Source organism: Apostichopus japonicus, chromosome 15, assembly GCF_037975245.1.
Source record: "Apostichopus japonicus isolate 1M-3 chromosome 15, ASM3797524v1, whole genome shotgun sequence".
Taxonomy (NCBI): domain Eukaryota; kingdom Metazoa; phylum Echinodermata; class Holothuroidea; order Aspidochirotida; family Stichopodidae; genus Apostichopus; species Apostichopus japonicus.
In genome coordinates this window covers 14,761,205-14,778,414 of record NC_092575.1, presented here as the reverse complement: position 1 = coordinate 14,778,414, position 17,210 = coordinate 14,761,205, and the positions used below count along the sequence as shown (strand labels likewise).

At 36.9% G+C, this 17,210-nt stretch overlaps 1 protein-coding gene across 2 annotated transcripts in view; it reads right to left on the bottom strand.

Annotated features, from left to right (window-relative positions):
* Positions 1-11,659, bottom strand: part of LOC139980510 (bridge-like lipid transfer protein family member 2) — a 67,510-nt gene extending 55,851 nt beyond the window's left edge. For both annotated transcript variants that reach the window (XM_071992189.1, XM_071992190.1), the window contains exons 1-11: positions 11,449-11,659; positions 9,680-9,800; positions 8,655-8,704; positions 7,911-8,035; positions 6,602-6,657; positions 5,892-6,010; positions 4,957-5,020; positions 2,766-2,855; positions 1,971-2,016; positions 780-892; positions 145-203 (exon numbers count right to left, since the gene is read on the bottom strand). In XM_071992189.1, the coding sequence (XP_071848290.1) occupies positions 145-203; positions 780-892; positions 1,971-2,016; positions 2,766-2,855; positions 4,957-5,020; positions 5,892-6,010; positions 6,602-6,657; positions 7,911-8,035; positions 8,655-8,704; positions 9,680-9,800; positions 11,449-11,513 (908 nt within the window). In that variant the 5' untranslated portion in view covers positions 11,514-11,659. The remainder of the gene's footprint in view (positions 1-144; positions 204-779; positions 893-1,970; positions 2,017-2,765; positions 2,856-4,956; positions 5,021-5,891; positions 6,011-6,601; positions 6,658-7,910; positions 8,036-8,654; positions 8,705-9,679; positions 9,801-11,448) is intronic.
* Positions 11,660-17,210: the final 5,551 nt, after the last annotated feature.

Below are 17,210 nucleotides of genomic sequence, written 5' to 3'. Positions count from 1 at the left end.
TTTTATACAAAACTTGTAACAATTTCATGTGTCCTGTGATAACCAGAAACCATGCAGAGGTATTGAAAAATAGATTAACTAGTTCAAATAATATTTCTTATTCCTCCTGAAAGAAAGTTTGTAATTTGCTATGCATAAACTCACCTTTGACCTGTCCCAGACGTGAGGCTTAAATCTGTTTTATCCAAAGTAAGCTGTATTTCCTAAGAGCAAAACAAGAAATAATTTGAAGCATTCCATTTTGAGAGTGAAACTACCAGAAGTATCAGTGTTGGAAGAACCCGATCCAGACGAGAGTTAAACCAAGTTAACTTCAATTCCTCCACATGAAACATAGTTGGTTAAATTACTAAAATCTATACTAATACAACTTTGTATAAACTCTCACAGGATAGAGAAAGGTTTTGCCCTACTGATGATGTGTGTGTGGGGGGGGGGGGAAGAGGGTCCCTTCACTTCCCCCTGCTCTGCACAAGCCATTGGAGCAGCAGGTATGATCCAGCAACTTCTAAGAAATTAAGAATTCAAGTAAATTCTTAATGTGGAAGGGTACGACATATCAAAGTATTGCACACAATCTGTATAAAATTATCCAAAAATAATGCATAAACTTCAAAATATTATAACCTCAGTCAAAGAACAACTGATAAAAATATTGAAACAATTGTGTTGGAACAATTGTATTCCCCTTTATGAAATCTTTATTATTTAAGTACCATCTGAATTCCCAGGCCTCATTAATCCTTAAACAGTGATATATTTTCCAATTCTCTACTTACTCCTGGAATCTTCTGTAACACTTCTTGCAACTTTGCATCTCTCCTCGCCCCTGACGTTTCTTTCTTCCGACGAGGCAAACTCTGGAGATGTTTCTGTAAAGTCGTCACAAATTCTGGGAAGATCATCGTTTCAAAATATTTCAGTCTAGTTTAATACGGATAACACAGAGGGATATTGCACCCGAGCAAACAATTACTTATATATGTCAACCCGGCAGGCAGTTATTTTTATGACGTTAAGCAGCGACATGTCTATGAGGGAGAAACTGACTGAAAAACAGAAACGAGTTCACATCCGATGGCTATCCAATTTTAGAGTCTTTAGCTCACTTTGGATTTCTGTCAATTTTGGAAGACCATTTCCGATGGGAAAACCATGGAGTTTCACCTGGATGACCAATCCATCTAACTTGCCTGGCCAGACATTGAACCATGTATCACCTCCCAGATGCTTGGTTTCATTCCTAGGAGTGTTAGCTCAGTGGTTAACGCCGGTGCCTTTCAATCATAAGGTCCCGAGTTCGAGTCACTCCAAGATCAATGTATGTCGTCCAGTTACAGAGTTGTTTACAGTTGACAATTCATAATCATGGGCGTTAAATGTGAATCTAAGAGACTGACTTCGGTCAGCTTGCGGCTTTGAGAAGCCAATGCGGCTTCATTCGCGTGTTCCTCTGAACTTGCGTGAGTGTGATCAAGCACAAACCTTATTTGTAATTATATTTAGATACATCACAAAAATTTTGCTTTAATACTAAATTTGTAAGAGAGATGTAACATAAAAGTGTATTGACATCGAAGGACTTTTTATTAAAAAACTTGTATTCAAAGTAAGATTTTATACGATTAATTTGTACCAGTCCATGGAAAGGATATTTTCGGTGCAGATAGGATTCTAAATGAATGTAAATTACATTTTCTGGAATATTTCTGTAGAGAAACATTTCTCTGTTTACTTAAATTTTTTCAATATAGCAAAACTGTAACTACAAGTGAAGTAGCATAAATATCTGTACATTTAGTGTAGTGGGTAGGGAGGGGTAGAGTGGAGGTAATAAAATGTATATGTACTGCCTATACTGACAAATGCTGATAAATTTTTACAGACGAGACATGTTTTATATTTTCAAAGTCCTCCTTCTTCCCCATCCACTCCATCTTTCTGCTTTTGTTTTTTGTAATAATACATACCATCCACTATGGATACAGATGTATTTGTAAGGCTGACAGACGCCACCTGGAAATAGATGCAAAATAGCATAGTTAGAGCAGCTTGATTGTGAGGAAGGCTGAATCAGATGAGGGGTATTCAGCTTAAAACAACCCCCCTCCTCCCCTCCTAAGAGATTAAAATCGATGAATACAGTTTGAGATGTATTCAAATGTCAGCAAACAAAAAAATGCAAAATTTCATGGTAAAGTACAGTTTGACTGTGGAGGCGAGGACCTGATCAGATGAGGGGTTACCTAGCTTTAAACAACTTCCCACCCCAACTTCCCCCTCCCCCACCTCCCCTTGAAAGAGAAAAACATTCATGAATAGACTTTTTGTGTCAAAAAATAATTTCATTTGTCACAAGCCCTACTGTGTGAATCTAACAGAAAATCTAAGATTATTATTTATTAATTTAGAAAATCTAAGAAAGACAATAAACCAAAGTTTGAACAATTGCCATCACCTTTTGAGAAAGACACCTTAGGCATGCCACAAGTATTGACAAAATGCAAAAATGCTTTTTGAGAAATATCACAGTTAGTCCCTTTATATGGGAGCGCATTTGAACATTGCCTTGTGCTCTGGATACCTGCGCTATACAAAAAACAGTTATTATTATTATTTAAAAAAAAAAAAATCTGTTCAAAGTATAATTAAAATGATCTTTAATTAAAATGGCATAAAACAAAGGGATGCAGAATCGGTACAATAAAGGAAACGTAACAATCACGTTCAGTCAAAATCAAGAAAAGGCAAAGACCAAGACTCACATCGCAAAGTTTGTCCTCCAAGTTCAAAACCACCTCTGCATTGATCGACGTACTTGCTTGCAAGACGAAGGACTTCTTTTGTTTAGATTGCTGAGAAATGATTAATATATTTATAATATCAAACATCATAATTTAATTAAATATATAAGTGGACGTAGAGACTCACCATGCCATACCTTGTAAATGATTTTCACATGTAATGAAATTTATCAAGAAAAAAGTCATCCATATCAAACTTGTTTAATAATTAAAAGCTCTCACATATCAGTTTGAGATTATAAACAAAGGCAGTTCTGCAGTTCCAAAAATGGAATTCTCCAACTGCCCTGGGGTGATAGGAGAGAAGGTTGGTTCAGCAATAAAGATAGTAACAGGCAAAACAGATGGTTCTAAGGTAATAGATATTAAAAGCAAACCATCTGCTATATATTTTTAAAACTAAATTTCACTCTTTGTTTTTTTATTAATGATTTAAGCATAACAGTTATTCATCACAGTTTTTCTAGCATACAGTGTAAGATAACTAGGTGGAGAGTGTTGACTGGAGGATATTCAACAGACAGTGCCTGTAATTTTAAATATTCAAGTTAGGCATATGTTTAGGACTAATATGCATTTTTGCACATATTTCAACATTTTTGAAATTTCACTTGTGAGTGAGATTTGGGAACCTCTCATGAGCTTGTTGTGTTGTTAGTACATTACAATGCTAACCTCACTACAGCACTGAACTGAACATTCTTACATTTCACAGTGAGATTAGGGAACCTCTCATGAGCTTGCTGCGTTGTTAATACATTACAATGCTAACCTGACTACAGCACTGAACTGAACGCTGTTACATTTCACAGTCTGATTAGGGAACCTCTCATGAGCTTGCTGCGTTGTTAATACATTACAATGCTAACCTCACTACAACACTGAACTGAACATTGTTACATTTCACAGTGTGATTAGGGAACCTCTCATGAGCTTGCTGCGTTGTTAGTACATTACAATGCTAACCTCACTACAGCACTGAACTGAACATTGTTACATTTCACAGTGTGATTAGGGAACCTCTCATGAGCTTGTTGTGTTGTTAATACATTACAATGCTAACCTCACTACAACACTGAACTGAACATTGTTACATTTCACAGTGTGATTAGGGAACATCTCATGAGCTTGCTGCGTTGTTAATACATTACAATGCTAACCTCACTACAGCACTGAACTGAACATTGTTACATTTCACTGTGAGATTAGGGAACCTCTCATGAGCTTGATGTGTTGTTAGTACATTAGAATGCTAACCTCACTACAGCACTGAACATTGTTACATTTCACAGTGTGATTAGGGAACCTCTCATGAGCTTGATGTGTTGTTAGTACATTAGAATGCTAACCTCACTACAACACTGAACATTGTTACATTTCACAGTGTGATTAGGGAACCTCTCATGAGCTTGATGTGTTGTTAGTACATTAGAATGCTAACCTCACTACAGCACTGAACATTGTTACATTTCACAGTGTGATTAGGGAACCTCTCATGAGCTTGTTGTGTTGTTAGTACATTACAATGCTAACCTCACTACAGCACTGAACATTGTTACATTTCAATGTGTGGTTAGGGAACCTCTCATGAGCTTGTTGTGTTGTTAGTACATTACAATGCTAACCTCACTACAGCACTGAACTGAACATTGTTAAATTTCACAGTGTAATTAGGGAACCTCTCATGAGCTTGCTGCGTTGTTAGTACATTACAATGTTAACAGCACTGAACTGAACATTGTTACATTTCACAGTGTGATTAGGGAACCTCTCATGAGCTTGTTGTGTTGTTAGTACATTACAATGCTAACCTCACTACAGCACTGAACATTGTTACATTTCAATGTGTGGTTAGGGAACCTCTCATGAGCTTCCTGTGTTGTTAGTACATTACAATGCTAACCTCACTACAGCACTGAACTGGACATTGTTATATTTCACAGTGATATTAGGGAACCTCTCATGAGCTTGTTGTGTTGTTAGTACATTACAATGTTAACAGCACTGAACTGAACAGTCTACAAATGTTCTAACTACATTTATCTGCTCACTCAAAATCAGATGTTCTGAAGGGGTAAGGGGGGGGGGGGGTTGGGGGAGGGGGCCTGGGTAATGAGGATTATCTCTTCATCCCTAAGTAATATTTACTTACTGCTTCTGTGCTGCTAAGAACCTTCACAGATCCTTCTCCAACACTCAAATTTCCTGTCAATTTTCTGAAACAACAGAGAAAAAATAAGCAGTTATGAAAAAATGCAAAAGACAGACGCCACTTGCAATTGAATTTAATTAAAATTGTTGTCACTGTCTCAATGAATTGATTGCCATCACTCTCTGGAGAGGGTTTGTAACTCATAATAGATCATTCTTATCTTAATCCATCATAACTTCATTTTTACAGATACAGACCACTACAATTAGAATGTGTATACGTTTATAAATTCTCCTTATAGCATTTTTTTTTATTTGGGGGTGGGGGGTGGGGGTGGGGTGGGGGGCTTTGTCACCAGTCATACCGATAACCTTGTGTGAAAAATACTTAACATAAGCTCAAAAATTGTATGTGTGGTTAGTTAGCGGTTAGTTAGCGGCTAGTCAGCAGTGTTTGCATTTGGTCATACACTAATACCAAAACCTGGTGAATAATATAACATCATCGTATTCAAAACCAAGCTAAAGAATGCATCTGCGGTCTCAAGGAACCTTTCTACTTTTAAAGCACTTCTTGGTTACGAGTCCTAATAAAACATGATGAATAACACTTTATATAAGCTACATGCATTTGTGTAATTTTAAGATCATATTATATAGATATGCAAGTAAGAATTTTTTCCATTTTTTATTCTTTCCATCTGTGAATCTGATAATCCAAAAAGTTCAGTACAGCTAATTTTTTTGGTTTCTGAAACTTAACTCTTCTTTTGTAGTTAATAAATATATGAAAGTTTTGTCTTTGTGAAAAACCCCTTGCTGTATATTTGTAAGTAGTTAAAGACTGCTTGCATCATTGGACATTGGAAACCAAGTCTTGAATGTGAATCTATTGATAAAACTTGTATGTTGTTAAATAGTTGTCACTGTTTTCACCTGCTTGTTTGAGATGAGCCTTCAAAATGCGATTTGTTGATGCTGATATGTAGCAGAGAGTCCTCTCCGACTGTGTTAAGGAACATCACATTAACAGCTTCTAGATGGAATGACATCAGCTGCAAGAGTTTTAGAAAAAAACGGTCCAGACTTTTATGCATAATTTAACTCGTACATCACATTACGCACCACAATACTTTACTATAATCAGTTGAAAACATCAATTCAAGAGTAGAGAACTGTTGGTTGGAACAAGATATAATCACCTTGGGATAATGACCGACATGACTAGTAGTTGACCAAAATGCAGGTCTGCTTGAAGTGAGTCTGTGATGTACCTGTGATGGTACTCAGACTTGTGTTCTTACATGTTCATTTCAAAAGACTGACAAAAATATCCCAATCAATTGGTTTCTTCCTGGGTCATAAGATGTTCTTAAGAAATTTGATAAATATTATTCTTGTGATGTATTTGGTAAATATACCAACAACCTCCCCCCCTAAACCTCTCCCCCCACCCCCAAAAAAAAAACTAAAAAAAAAACTGATCTTACTTGAATCATTTGTACTTGTGCAGATTATTTACACAATACTACAGTAAACATATTATCATGATGCAACAGCAGTCACCGACAAGGTAGGAATTATATTTAATACATATATAATAAATAAATATAATAAATATATACAATAAATAATATGACACTTACAGTGATAACTGACTTTGATAAAGAGATCACCCAAGGTGACAAGAAGCCAGAAGAGCCTGGAAATAAAATTAAAAAAACGTTCTTTTTAGTCAACAATCACACCTCAAAACAGATTACCTACAACAATTTACACCATGATTGAAGTCAGGACTAGTACAGTTGGTATACATTTTAAAGTATTTTTGTAGGCTAATGTATACACATTTAGGTAAAATGAAAATTGGATTGCAAAAATCTACTCAAAAAACTTGCCCTACTATATCGAAATTCTTTCACATTTTTCTGTGATAGAGACAGTGTATAGCATGAATGCTGTCAAAATTATTTTTAAATCTCATATTCAGCATACTTACACAACATTTTCCGAACATCTGCAAGTTACAGTATAGAATGAGTAATTTGAAACATAAATATATAAACAACTGGACTGGCTCCATCTTAATCACTCTTCTTCTAAGGTTTCAGTTTTTAGTACGTATTAACTTACAAATCAATAGTGACCCCTAGATATCATCCTTCTAATTTCCTTATTCACCGATATTTCCTTCTAAATATGAAAAGTGAAACATTAATACCCTGATATCAAAGCTATCAATTTTTCGTCATTTCATTGTCTAAAGCAGGAAACACTTTTTGTTAACCTTTCCCAGTCGAAGGCTTATAATTTTGTTTGTGTGGTTCATGACATGCTATGCAGCATTCTCACTGATCACATTCAATTGACTATGTTACCATTTCAGTACTGTGTACTAATGTGGTACAATGTTAACTTGCCTGAGAGTCTCTGACAGGCTATACTAACCTGTCTCCACTAAGGTTAGAGCACTCTGTCTCCATGTACGAGCCCCTCATTGGTAACATTTTCAAGAAAATCATCAACAACAACAAAACATCCTCTGACTTCTGTGTTGATCAATTCTCAAAGAGGGGGAAGGTGGGAGGGGGGCAGGATGGAGTGAGGGGCCTACACTTTGCTAAATAAATTAGGCTTACAAAATATTGACAATGACCATGACAAATATGTCTATATTGCTGGAGCTGGCTTTTTTTAATTGTTTTAGAGTGAATGTAACCATTAATACATAATTTTGCATATATATCACAGATTTGATTGATTGATAAAACTTGAAATATCTACAGTAGGTATCACAACTGGACCATGTGATGTTCAAACCTTTATGGGTAAGATTTTTTTTTTTTTTTTTTAAATTGCAAAAAGTATCTCACTACCCTAGGAGTCTATCTTAAACTGATTTTAAATGGTTTTCTTTTGTCTTGCTAATATGAGGAGAGTGGCCGTACAACCTACCTGAGGATTGCTTCTGCTCTTGTCTGGACCTCTCTTCTGTTGGTAAGGGAAGAGGAGGTGTATTGCACTTGACCCCAGCATCAGCCCTGATTCTGACATCACCAATGTGAAGAGCTGCTGGATATCTGTAGTAAATCAATGAAATTATAATTGTTAGAAACATACGATTGAGTTAATTAAAAAAAAATTTTTTTTTAAATGATACTATTTGTTCAACCTACAGTATAAATACTCTATGTTTATTCTCCTTCCCTTTGTATTGACTTCAATTGATTTTTTTCTTCTTTTGTAATAAGGAATTAACATTACAAAACTCATAAATTGTTAAAGGTGGGAATGCTGTACAAAATTAGAAGAGAATGGTGCTGATCTTCTCAAAGAGTTTTGTGTTTACCTTTTGTGTAAGTTTGCCTGAAAATTGTTTTTTGACAGTTTCTTTGTATCCAACCGAAAGGGATGACTGAAAGTTTAACCGTTAGTAGTTAAACTGGTTGTACCATGCACAGGTAAAGGAAAGATTTTTTATTCTTTGACAAGTAATTTAGCTGAATTTAGCTCCAAATCACAACTGATTGTATCATTTCAAAGCATCTTTCTTTTTACAAGACCAGAATGTCAAAATGTATTCAGGTTTTACAGGTTGACATGTACAGTACCGCACATGACAGTGACAGAAATCATTAATATTACATGCATTAATGTTACATGCTAGCAGTGCCACATGACTCAAGTCCTATTTCTTACTTTTGTTTTGAGTTGAATATTCGCCAGGAGAGCCATATTTCATCCACAACCTGTAGAAATGAAAAACATTAACATTAATGAAGAAAAACATACCAAAAACAAAAGGTGTTTTAATTATAAATGAGGTAACGGACATACTGTAAAAGTTGGCATAACTCAAGGGTAATGTACATACATACGAATAAAAGTGCTGGTTTGGCCAGATCAATTCCACGTACATACTTACTCCGGTCCTGGCAAGAATATGAATTCCAGCCGTGGACATATCAACTAATATTTAAGAAGATTTGCGAGATGGATCCATGGAGAATATTTTTAACATTTAAGTTGTTGACATACTGTAGTGCAGGGTCACAATCAAGTGTAAATGTTGAACATATGAAAGTGCTGTTTGGTTACAAAATAGAGCTTTTCAACTGATTTGCAATAATGATTGATTTCATTTATAAATCAATTTTCCACACACACACACTTGAGGTCATTTTTCTGTACTTGCACTTCTGGCATTTTACTCCTACTCGAAAACAGTCACAAATTTGTTATCGACTGATGGTCATTGCATTGTTATTGCACTGCAAGCCTGTTTTTTATATTAATCAGCGACAGAAATATTTTGGAACTACTGTAGCAATCTCACAATATGAAAAATATTGATGCAACATATATATTTAAAGTAAGGAATCATTTTTCAGGTTTCCTAAGCTAGTTTAAGTACTGTATCTAGCAATAGTTTAGTTTAACATACTGTGCAACTTGTAAACCTTCCCTACTTTCAATTAGATGACACATTGTTTAATGCCAATTCATAAAATATCTATGACACACTTCATAAGAAATTTTTTCTATATTGTTTTTTCTGGTAGTCATGTACCGTATTCTACACAACTGCTGTACTGTACATGAATTCAATGTGTTTCTCACGAAATGTACTTCCTAACTTCAAGTACGAGATAAAAATGTATCGGTCAAAAAGAAAAAATTTCAGGATTGTCATAGTTTACAACACAAATCATTCGTCGACTTACCACACTGCTATCTAAGAAGCTGACAGCAATATTCTTCAGTGAAAAGAATCCGATGTAGTCTATGGAAACATCGTGCTTCACTATCCTCGTCAAGATTTTACTCAGGACGATTGCAATGGTTCTGAGAAATGGTGGCACAAAAATATAAGCATAAGAAGGTTTAATTGCAGAGACTGCATGTAAATATCTACATGGTCCCAGTATGACTTGCAATATAATGGAACTTACTCATGGTGAAGAAAGGAAGGTCAAAGGAATGTCACAAAATCAGTCACAAGTACTGTAAATAAGGGTAAATTAAAATAGCAATGGTATTATATTTCTTTTTCCATCTCAGCTTTGAAATTATGTGATCTGGGAACTGATTTTATTCATGGAAAAAGACAGAAAAGGGGAGTGTGTGTTTAAAACCATGAATGCTGTTCTACTGCTTATCCTGTCATCCTATCAGCAGACAGTTTGATATAAAACAACCACTGTATACAGTATGCACCTTTCTGTAAGTTTTGCAAAGTTACCTCAGTTGTACTGTACAGTAGGCAAAGTAGTTTCTCAACATACATAATTTAAAAAGTGACACACGGTATGATCACATTACATAGACAATGCTTAACACTTAAAAATGCGATTGAAGATAGAATCATAAACACTGTACATTTATGTTTTGATAAAAATATTTTAAAAAAATAAGGCCTGACTTTGCTGCAGGTTTCTGCTACGGTTAGGCTTTTTACTTCACAAAGTTAACTTCCGTACCCCAAAGCCTTGTGCGATGTTTAACACAAACGAGTAGCAGGGTCACTCATTAGAGTAACAGCTATTTAACAAATAAACATTTTGGCAAGATGACATCATACACATTTAGTAAAGCTTTCAATGGAACTATCAGTCTTGTTGCGATCAAATTTATATCAGTATTATTACAAAGTATATATGGTCAACCTTCCTTCCACCTCCCATAATGATATATATATAACCATGCAAATCAATGTTAATTTTGCATGGAACTTGGGAGCAGACCACCAATTTTTCGGGAAGAATGCTACCACAGCTAGAAGTGTATAATATTGTATAACAATATTTCTAACTGGCTGTTCTGCCAGTGGTGCTGGATATACAGACATCAATGTTCAAGTGAAGCACACATTCATGATTTGCAAAAATTAATGGTAAGATCTTCAGTGGTGCAGTTTTGTGACTAGAAAATAGGTCTTATTTGATACTATTACATCATTGAAAGTCTTGATACCATATCAGGCTATTTGTGACAAAAATTAGAAAATTAATAAACTTTGGTTACCCACCATCAAAACTTTGATCTAAATAATTCTTACACTACTACTAACCTAATGGCAGTTCAAGACTAAAATCAGAAACTATGTTAATTTTCCAACAAACCACTGAAATATCCAAAATGGATTTGATTCACAGCAATTTTAGTAGCATTTTAATTGTACGCCTACTATTCCCAGTTAGCCAGCCTACAAATTCATACTGGCTACTGCTGGGTAAGGATCACAATCTATTGCAGAACCTGTCACAAAAATTACCTAGACCTAAACTTCTTACTCCTAGTGAGCTAACGTTAGCATAATTGCCTTTTTTGACTGGGAATTCATTTCCCTGCTCAAATTTTCACGCTGACACTGGTTAACCAATAGCAATAGTAAGCCTAGGCCATAACATTAGGCTACGGTTACCGCCTACAAAATTACTATAGCCTAATGTGTAGTGGCCTAGTGAGGCCTAGATCTTAATGGTTTTCTGACCTCGACAATGCTAACAAAATGACAATCAAGGCTGCCAGAGATATGACGATGTACATCCAAGCCATGTGCGAAGTATGATGAACTAAATATAAGAGAAAAAGGCCATATCGTTACGAAGCTTTTGCTTGTATCTGTGCAATTTATGCAGCCCTATTTCCCGAAGGTAAAATGTGCCTTGATGGTTTGTTATTGTTGACAAGACTTATAACGAAATCAGTTCGACCATAATTGATCCACCAAATATGCCATTGAAATATGCCAATTGCAAGTTCTTGGTTAAATTGACAGGCGTATATAGGAACTGAACCACAACAACCAATAGTTATGATATAATAAAAAGGACTTTGATTTGGCAACAACGCATGTATCAGCAAGTCATAATATGCAGTAAAACACCCATTTACACATTTTGAAGAGAAAAAAATATGACAAAATTTCGTATTAATCAATAAGGATTACTAACGCATAGTTTTGTCCACCAGCATATCACGATGCGGTGGTACCCGAGGCTATTTACATCCCCACAATAAGATCGCCATATGAGACAAAAAGAAAGATGTAAATTCTTATTTCTACGCCTTGATGATGTAATTTTAAAAGCGGCATATAGGCTATACGTTAAAACCTTTATTTCAGAGCTATAATATTCAAATATTCAGATATATAACGCGGGCCTGTTTGAAAGGAGTAGGCCTAATACCGTACTGCATGCAATGATGGATAATGAGAAGTTGAGAACCATTTCTTTAAATCTCACGACTCGGTCATATCTAAGATTATGTTACATAAAATTTGGAAGTCATGAGGAAGACGAATCAATTCAGGATCTTTTCTATATCATACTGAAAGAACGAAACAGAGAAATTTACAATGTTCAATCTGGGTAATCGCATCATTCTACAAACCTATAACTCGTAGTGGTAAAGACCTCATATACGATGATCACAACCCACTGGTAAATACCCCCCCCCCCCCCCCACACACACATTTTTGATAAGCTCCATACTCCACAGTTAAGTATCGAATAAAATCAAACTTCCTAAATCTAGATCAACTGAAAATAAGCTGCTTTAACTTTTAGCAACGTATAGCCAGTGGTGGCGGAACCGGGGGGTGGGGGGGGGCTTGGGGTGGGGGGCTTGGGGGGCTCATCCCCCCAATGAAAAAGTTGAGGGGGCAAATGCATGATAAGCCCCCCCCCCCCCCCCAATGTTTACCAAGGCTCCGAGACGTGCATCTGCCCATTTTTAAATGCATACTTGTCGATCTGTCCGATGCACACGTGTACTATATAGGTGTAATAATTAAATATGATAATTGATTGTCTGTATCATGCCTCATCGAATATTAGTGTTTTAAATAAGAGGGTAATAAGCTAAACGCTACACTCATCAACATTTGCGTTTACACTACGAGTACACGCAAGGGGTGGAACATGGCTTTATGTTTAAACGCAATCAATTATTAAACGAACAAAATAACAATATTAGCATTTCACCTGTACTGTATATAGACCGGCAGCCCAGTGCACTTTGATCAAACGAACGAGGTACCAATATCTGAGTATTGGAACATTTGTGGAAAACCCCAGTATATCCAAAAGTGGATGTCTGCCGTGGTCGCTCTGCTGCATGTGGCCCCTGAGGCCGGTTAAAGGGGGCCCAAAAATGCATCTGATCAAACGAACGAGGTACCACTTGAAACCAATGTCAACTTAATGCATGAATGCCACATAGTACTGAATGGCCCATGCCAGACAAATTTTCTGCTGCAAAGGGCCCGCCAGACGCCCAAGAAGGGCCCCTAAAAAATGCATCTGATCAAACGAACGGGGTACCACTTGAAACCAATGTCAACTTAATGCATGAATGCCACAAAGTACTGAATGGCCCATGCCAGACAAATTTTCTGCTGCTAAGGGCTCGCCAGACGCCCCCAAATATGGCCCAAATGCCCATTAGCGTAGCATTGACCCAGATTAAATATGCAAGGTACCACTCAAAACCGGTTTGGAATGTTCGGGTTGATCTTACAGACTATGGAAATCGTCATGCCAGACAACTTTTCTGCTACAAAGGGCCGCCAGACGCCCCAAAAGGGCCCATAAAAATGCATTTGATCAAACGAACGAGGTACCACTTGAAACCAATGTCAACTTAATGCATGAATGCCACAAAGTACTGAATGGCCCATGCCAGACAAATTTTCTGCTGCTAAGGGCCCGCCAGACGCCCCCAAATATGGCCCAAATGCCCGTTAGCGTAGCATTGACCCAGATTAAATATGCAAGGTACCACTCAAAAGCGGTTTGGAACCACACAAAAGCAATATTAAATGCAAAGGTACTTTCCACAGAGTAAAGAACTGTCAATGCAAGACAAATTTTCTTCTGCATAGGTCCCACGAGATAGAAAGAATAGGTGGCCCAATGTGGCCCTATATATGGGTCTAAAGAATTGGATATATGTGCCTTGTAACATGGCATTTCAAGCTCATGATTATATTGTTTCCAGCATTAATTGGAGTTACTGTACACAAGACCAGTGTTTTATCTTATTTAGCTATTCGCTGCTCTAAGCAAAATAAAGATAACACTTTCACCTAAGCCTCTAAATATTTTGGGATTTGCTGGCCTGGGCAAAAATTACAATTCCCCACATTATAATTCTAACACTCTGAGGAAGAGTCTTGCCTGGCTTGGATCCACAGAACTACGGTTGGAAGAGCAAGAATGGGTGCTACAGCCCTGACTGGTTTGAGGGACCGGCTCTCCCAGATCATCTATTCCAAGAGGGGAATTGAGCGAAGATTTTCAAAGTAGCCGACCAGACGTGGCTTCCGAGTTTGATGCCGATGATTCAAGTACTGAACCATCTTGGAGTGATGACTCCGACAATGAAACATAGATTTGAGCTTCCATTGTCTTTTTAGAATCAAGTTCATGGGAATACTTAATTTTCATGAACTTACTAATGATTCTTTTGAGATCTGTCTGAATGGCAAATGCAGTGTCTTTTTACAATGCACACACTCCAGTGTTTAATCACTGTCAAGAGACATGAATTCTCAGTTCTTATACTTCGAACCTAACATGTGTCATGTTCAGAGTAATCACATAGTGATCTTTTGTTACTATCTTTGGCAATTATGATTTTAGTACATTTTAAACTAGCAAGATGACTTTCTTGAAAGGTAAAAGATTCCTTCATAGATGAAAACAAAAACCCTCATCTAGCATTCATATTTCTGAAAAATGGATGCCACATCTATTTGTTGGACTTGTTACAAGCTATTCGAATTGAATTAGTGTAATGATGGAAGTTCTAAAAGACCAAGATGGAGTAATATACGCCAATTACTCATTTTATATTTTGTATCAAGGAATGGAGTCATACGTGGTGATATCAGTATTTGTTTGTTCAATCTTAGCATTTTAAGTCCTTTAAAGAGTGTACCTAGCATAAAAGTACATATACATTTCTATGCTTCAATTATGTATCTTTTAAAAACCATATTGGACATTTTCAACCCAAACCTTTATCGTTAAGTACACGTTATAAAGCATTTTCACCATTGTTTGATAATTGTTTCTTTGTCTGAGCTTAAGAAACAAAACAATCTCTTTTGTTCGACTACATGTATGTCTTAAGATGACACTTAAGCGTTCTTTCTCAAGATTTTAAACTTTGTAGATTTACAATGCTAACGTAAACACAGTGTTTTAAGATACAAAATGATTTTGGGTTTCTTATTTACAATACATAAATGATTTTAATCTGCTCCAGTGTTTCCAGCGAAACAAAGTAACTGCCAAGTTAAACACTGCTCACGATACAAAGTACTGACTGGATAAAAGGAAAAAGAATGGATAAAAGGAAAAAGAATGGATTTGAGAATGCATTATAACTGTCAGGATCTCCCTCAAAGACTGAGTTCGCGTCATTTTTGTTTTGCTCAATGAAATGTTCAGTAATTGATACACCTACTAGTATACTAATCTCATTATTCCATTGGCCTATGTAGCGGGAAGGAATTTGAATAATTCAGGATGTTCTTGATTGTTATAGATTGGTTTCTTGTGGTATCTTAACTATTTAAACTGCATAATTTTTTTTACATGTGGTGGGCACTTTGCAGAAGAAAATTTGTATTGTATTGGCATTTCTTTACTCTGTGGAATGCTACAAATGTCATGTCACAAGGCACATATAGTCTGCATCGATATACAATTCATTAGGCCCATATAGGGCCGCATTGGGCCACCTATACTTTCTATCTGGTGGGACCTATGCAGAAGAAAATTTGTCTTTCATTGGCAGTTCTTTACTCTGTGGAAAGTACCTTTGCATTTAATATTGGTTTTGTGTGGTACCAACTATGATTGATCATGGCCCATTTGGGGGCCCTTTTTTAGTGTGTCTGTTAGCCCGTTTGTAGCAGAAAATTTGTCTCGCATGATGATTTCCATAGTCTGTAAGATCAACCCGAACATTCCAAACCGATTTTGAGTGGTACCTTGCATATTTAATCTGGGTCAATGCTACACTAACGGGCATTTGGGCCATATTTGGGGGCGTCTGGCGGGCCCTTAGCAGCAGAAAATTTGTCTGGCATGGGCCATTCAGTACTTTGTGGCATTCATGCATTAAGTTGACATTGGTTTCAAGTGGTACCTCGTTCGTTTGACCAGATGCATATTTTTAGGGGCCCTTCTTGGGCGTCTGGCGGGCCCTTTGCAGCAGAAAATTTGTCTGGCATGGGCCATTCAGTACTATGTGGCATTCATGCATTAAGTTGACATTGGTTTCAAGTGGTACCTCGTTCGTTTGATCAGATGCATTTTTGGGCCCCCTTTAACCGGCCTCAGGGGCCACATGCAGCAGAGCGACCACGGCAGACATCCACTTTTGGATATACTGGGTTTTTCCACAAATGTTCCAATACGCAGATATTGGTACCTCGTTCGTTTGATCAAAGTGCACTGGGCTGCCGGTCTAATAGGGTACATGCATTCATGACATGATGACAGTGCTAGGTCATAGAAATTTATTGGCAACTGCACATGGTTTTGGAATTACCCATTTGTTGACATTAAGAAATGCTTTCTGTTTTTTCTTATGACATTTATTTAATTTAGGGGCGTCGGAGCCGGTACGGGCAGGTCCGGCGAACGCCGGACCAATATTCACGACGCAAAAAAAAAAAAAAAAGTAGGACTAAAAAATGGAAGAAAAAAATCTCGGAGGTATATGTTTCAATAATTTTCAATAATGATGATGGCAAGTAGGCTAAATGTGACTACTATGGCATGGCAGGGGTCTTGTTTTCCAGCTCGGGAAGTGCCATTTCCTGCAATCGGGGAGGCATATTTTCAAAATTTTCTCCATTACGCTACGCGCCAACCATGGTGGCGCGTAACGTAGTTTGACCTACCAAACGTCCCCCCGATAATTATGATAGTTTGCCACACTCTGAACCGCCAAGTAGTAATTTACTACACTCAAAAACGTCTTTGCGAGTACACGTCGAGTAATAGCTACTCTCTTAAAACACCATCGAATATACAAATTACAATGTTTTTACAGATTTTTACGTGCAATCTGAGAAATTGCAGGCTTGCGACCCATGTTTTAGGGCTAGGTATTCGCAGCATAAAACACTCGGGAAGTGCCGTTTCCGGCCATCTGGGGGATTTGAAAATCCAAAAATTTTCTTGTACGCTCCGCCCCAACTGATGGTGGCGCTCCGCTTAGATAGTCTCC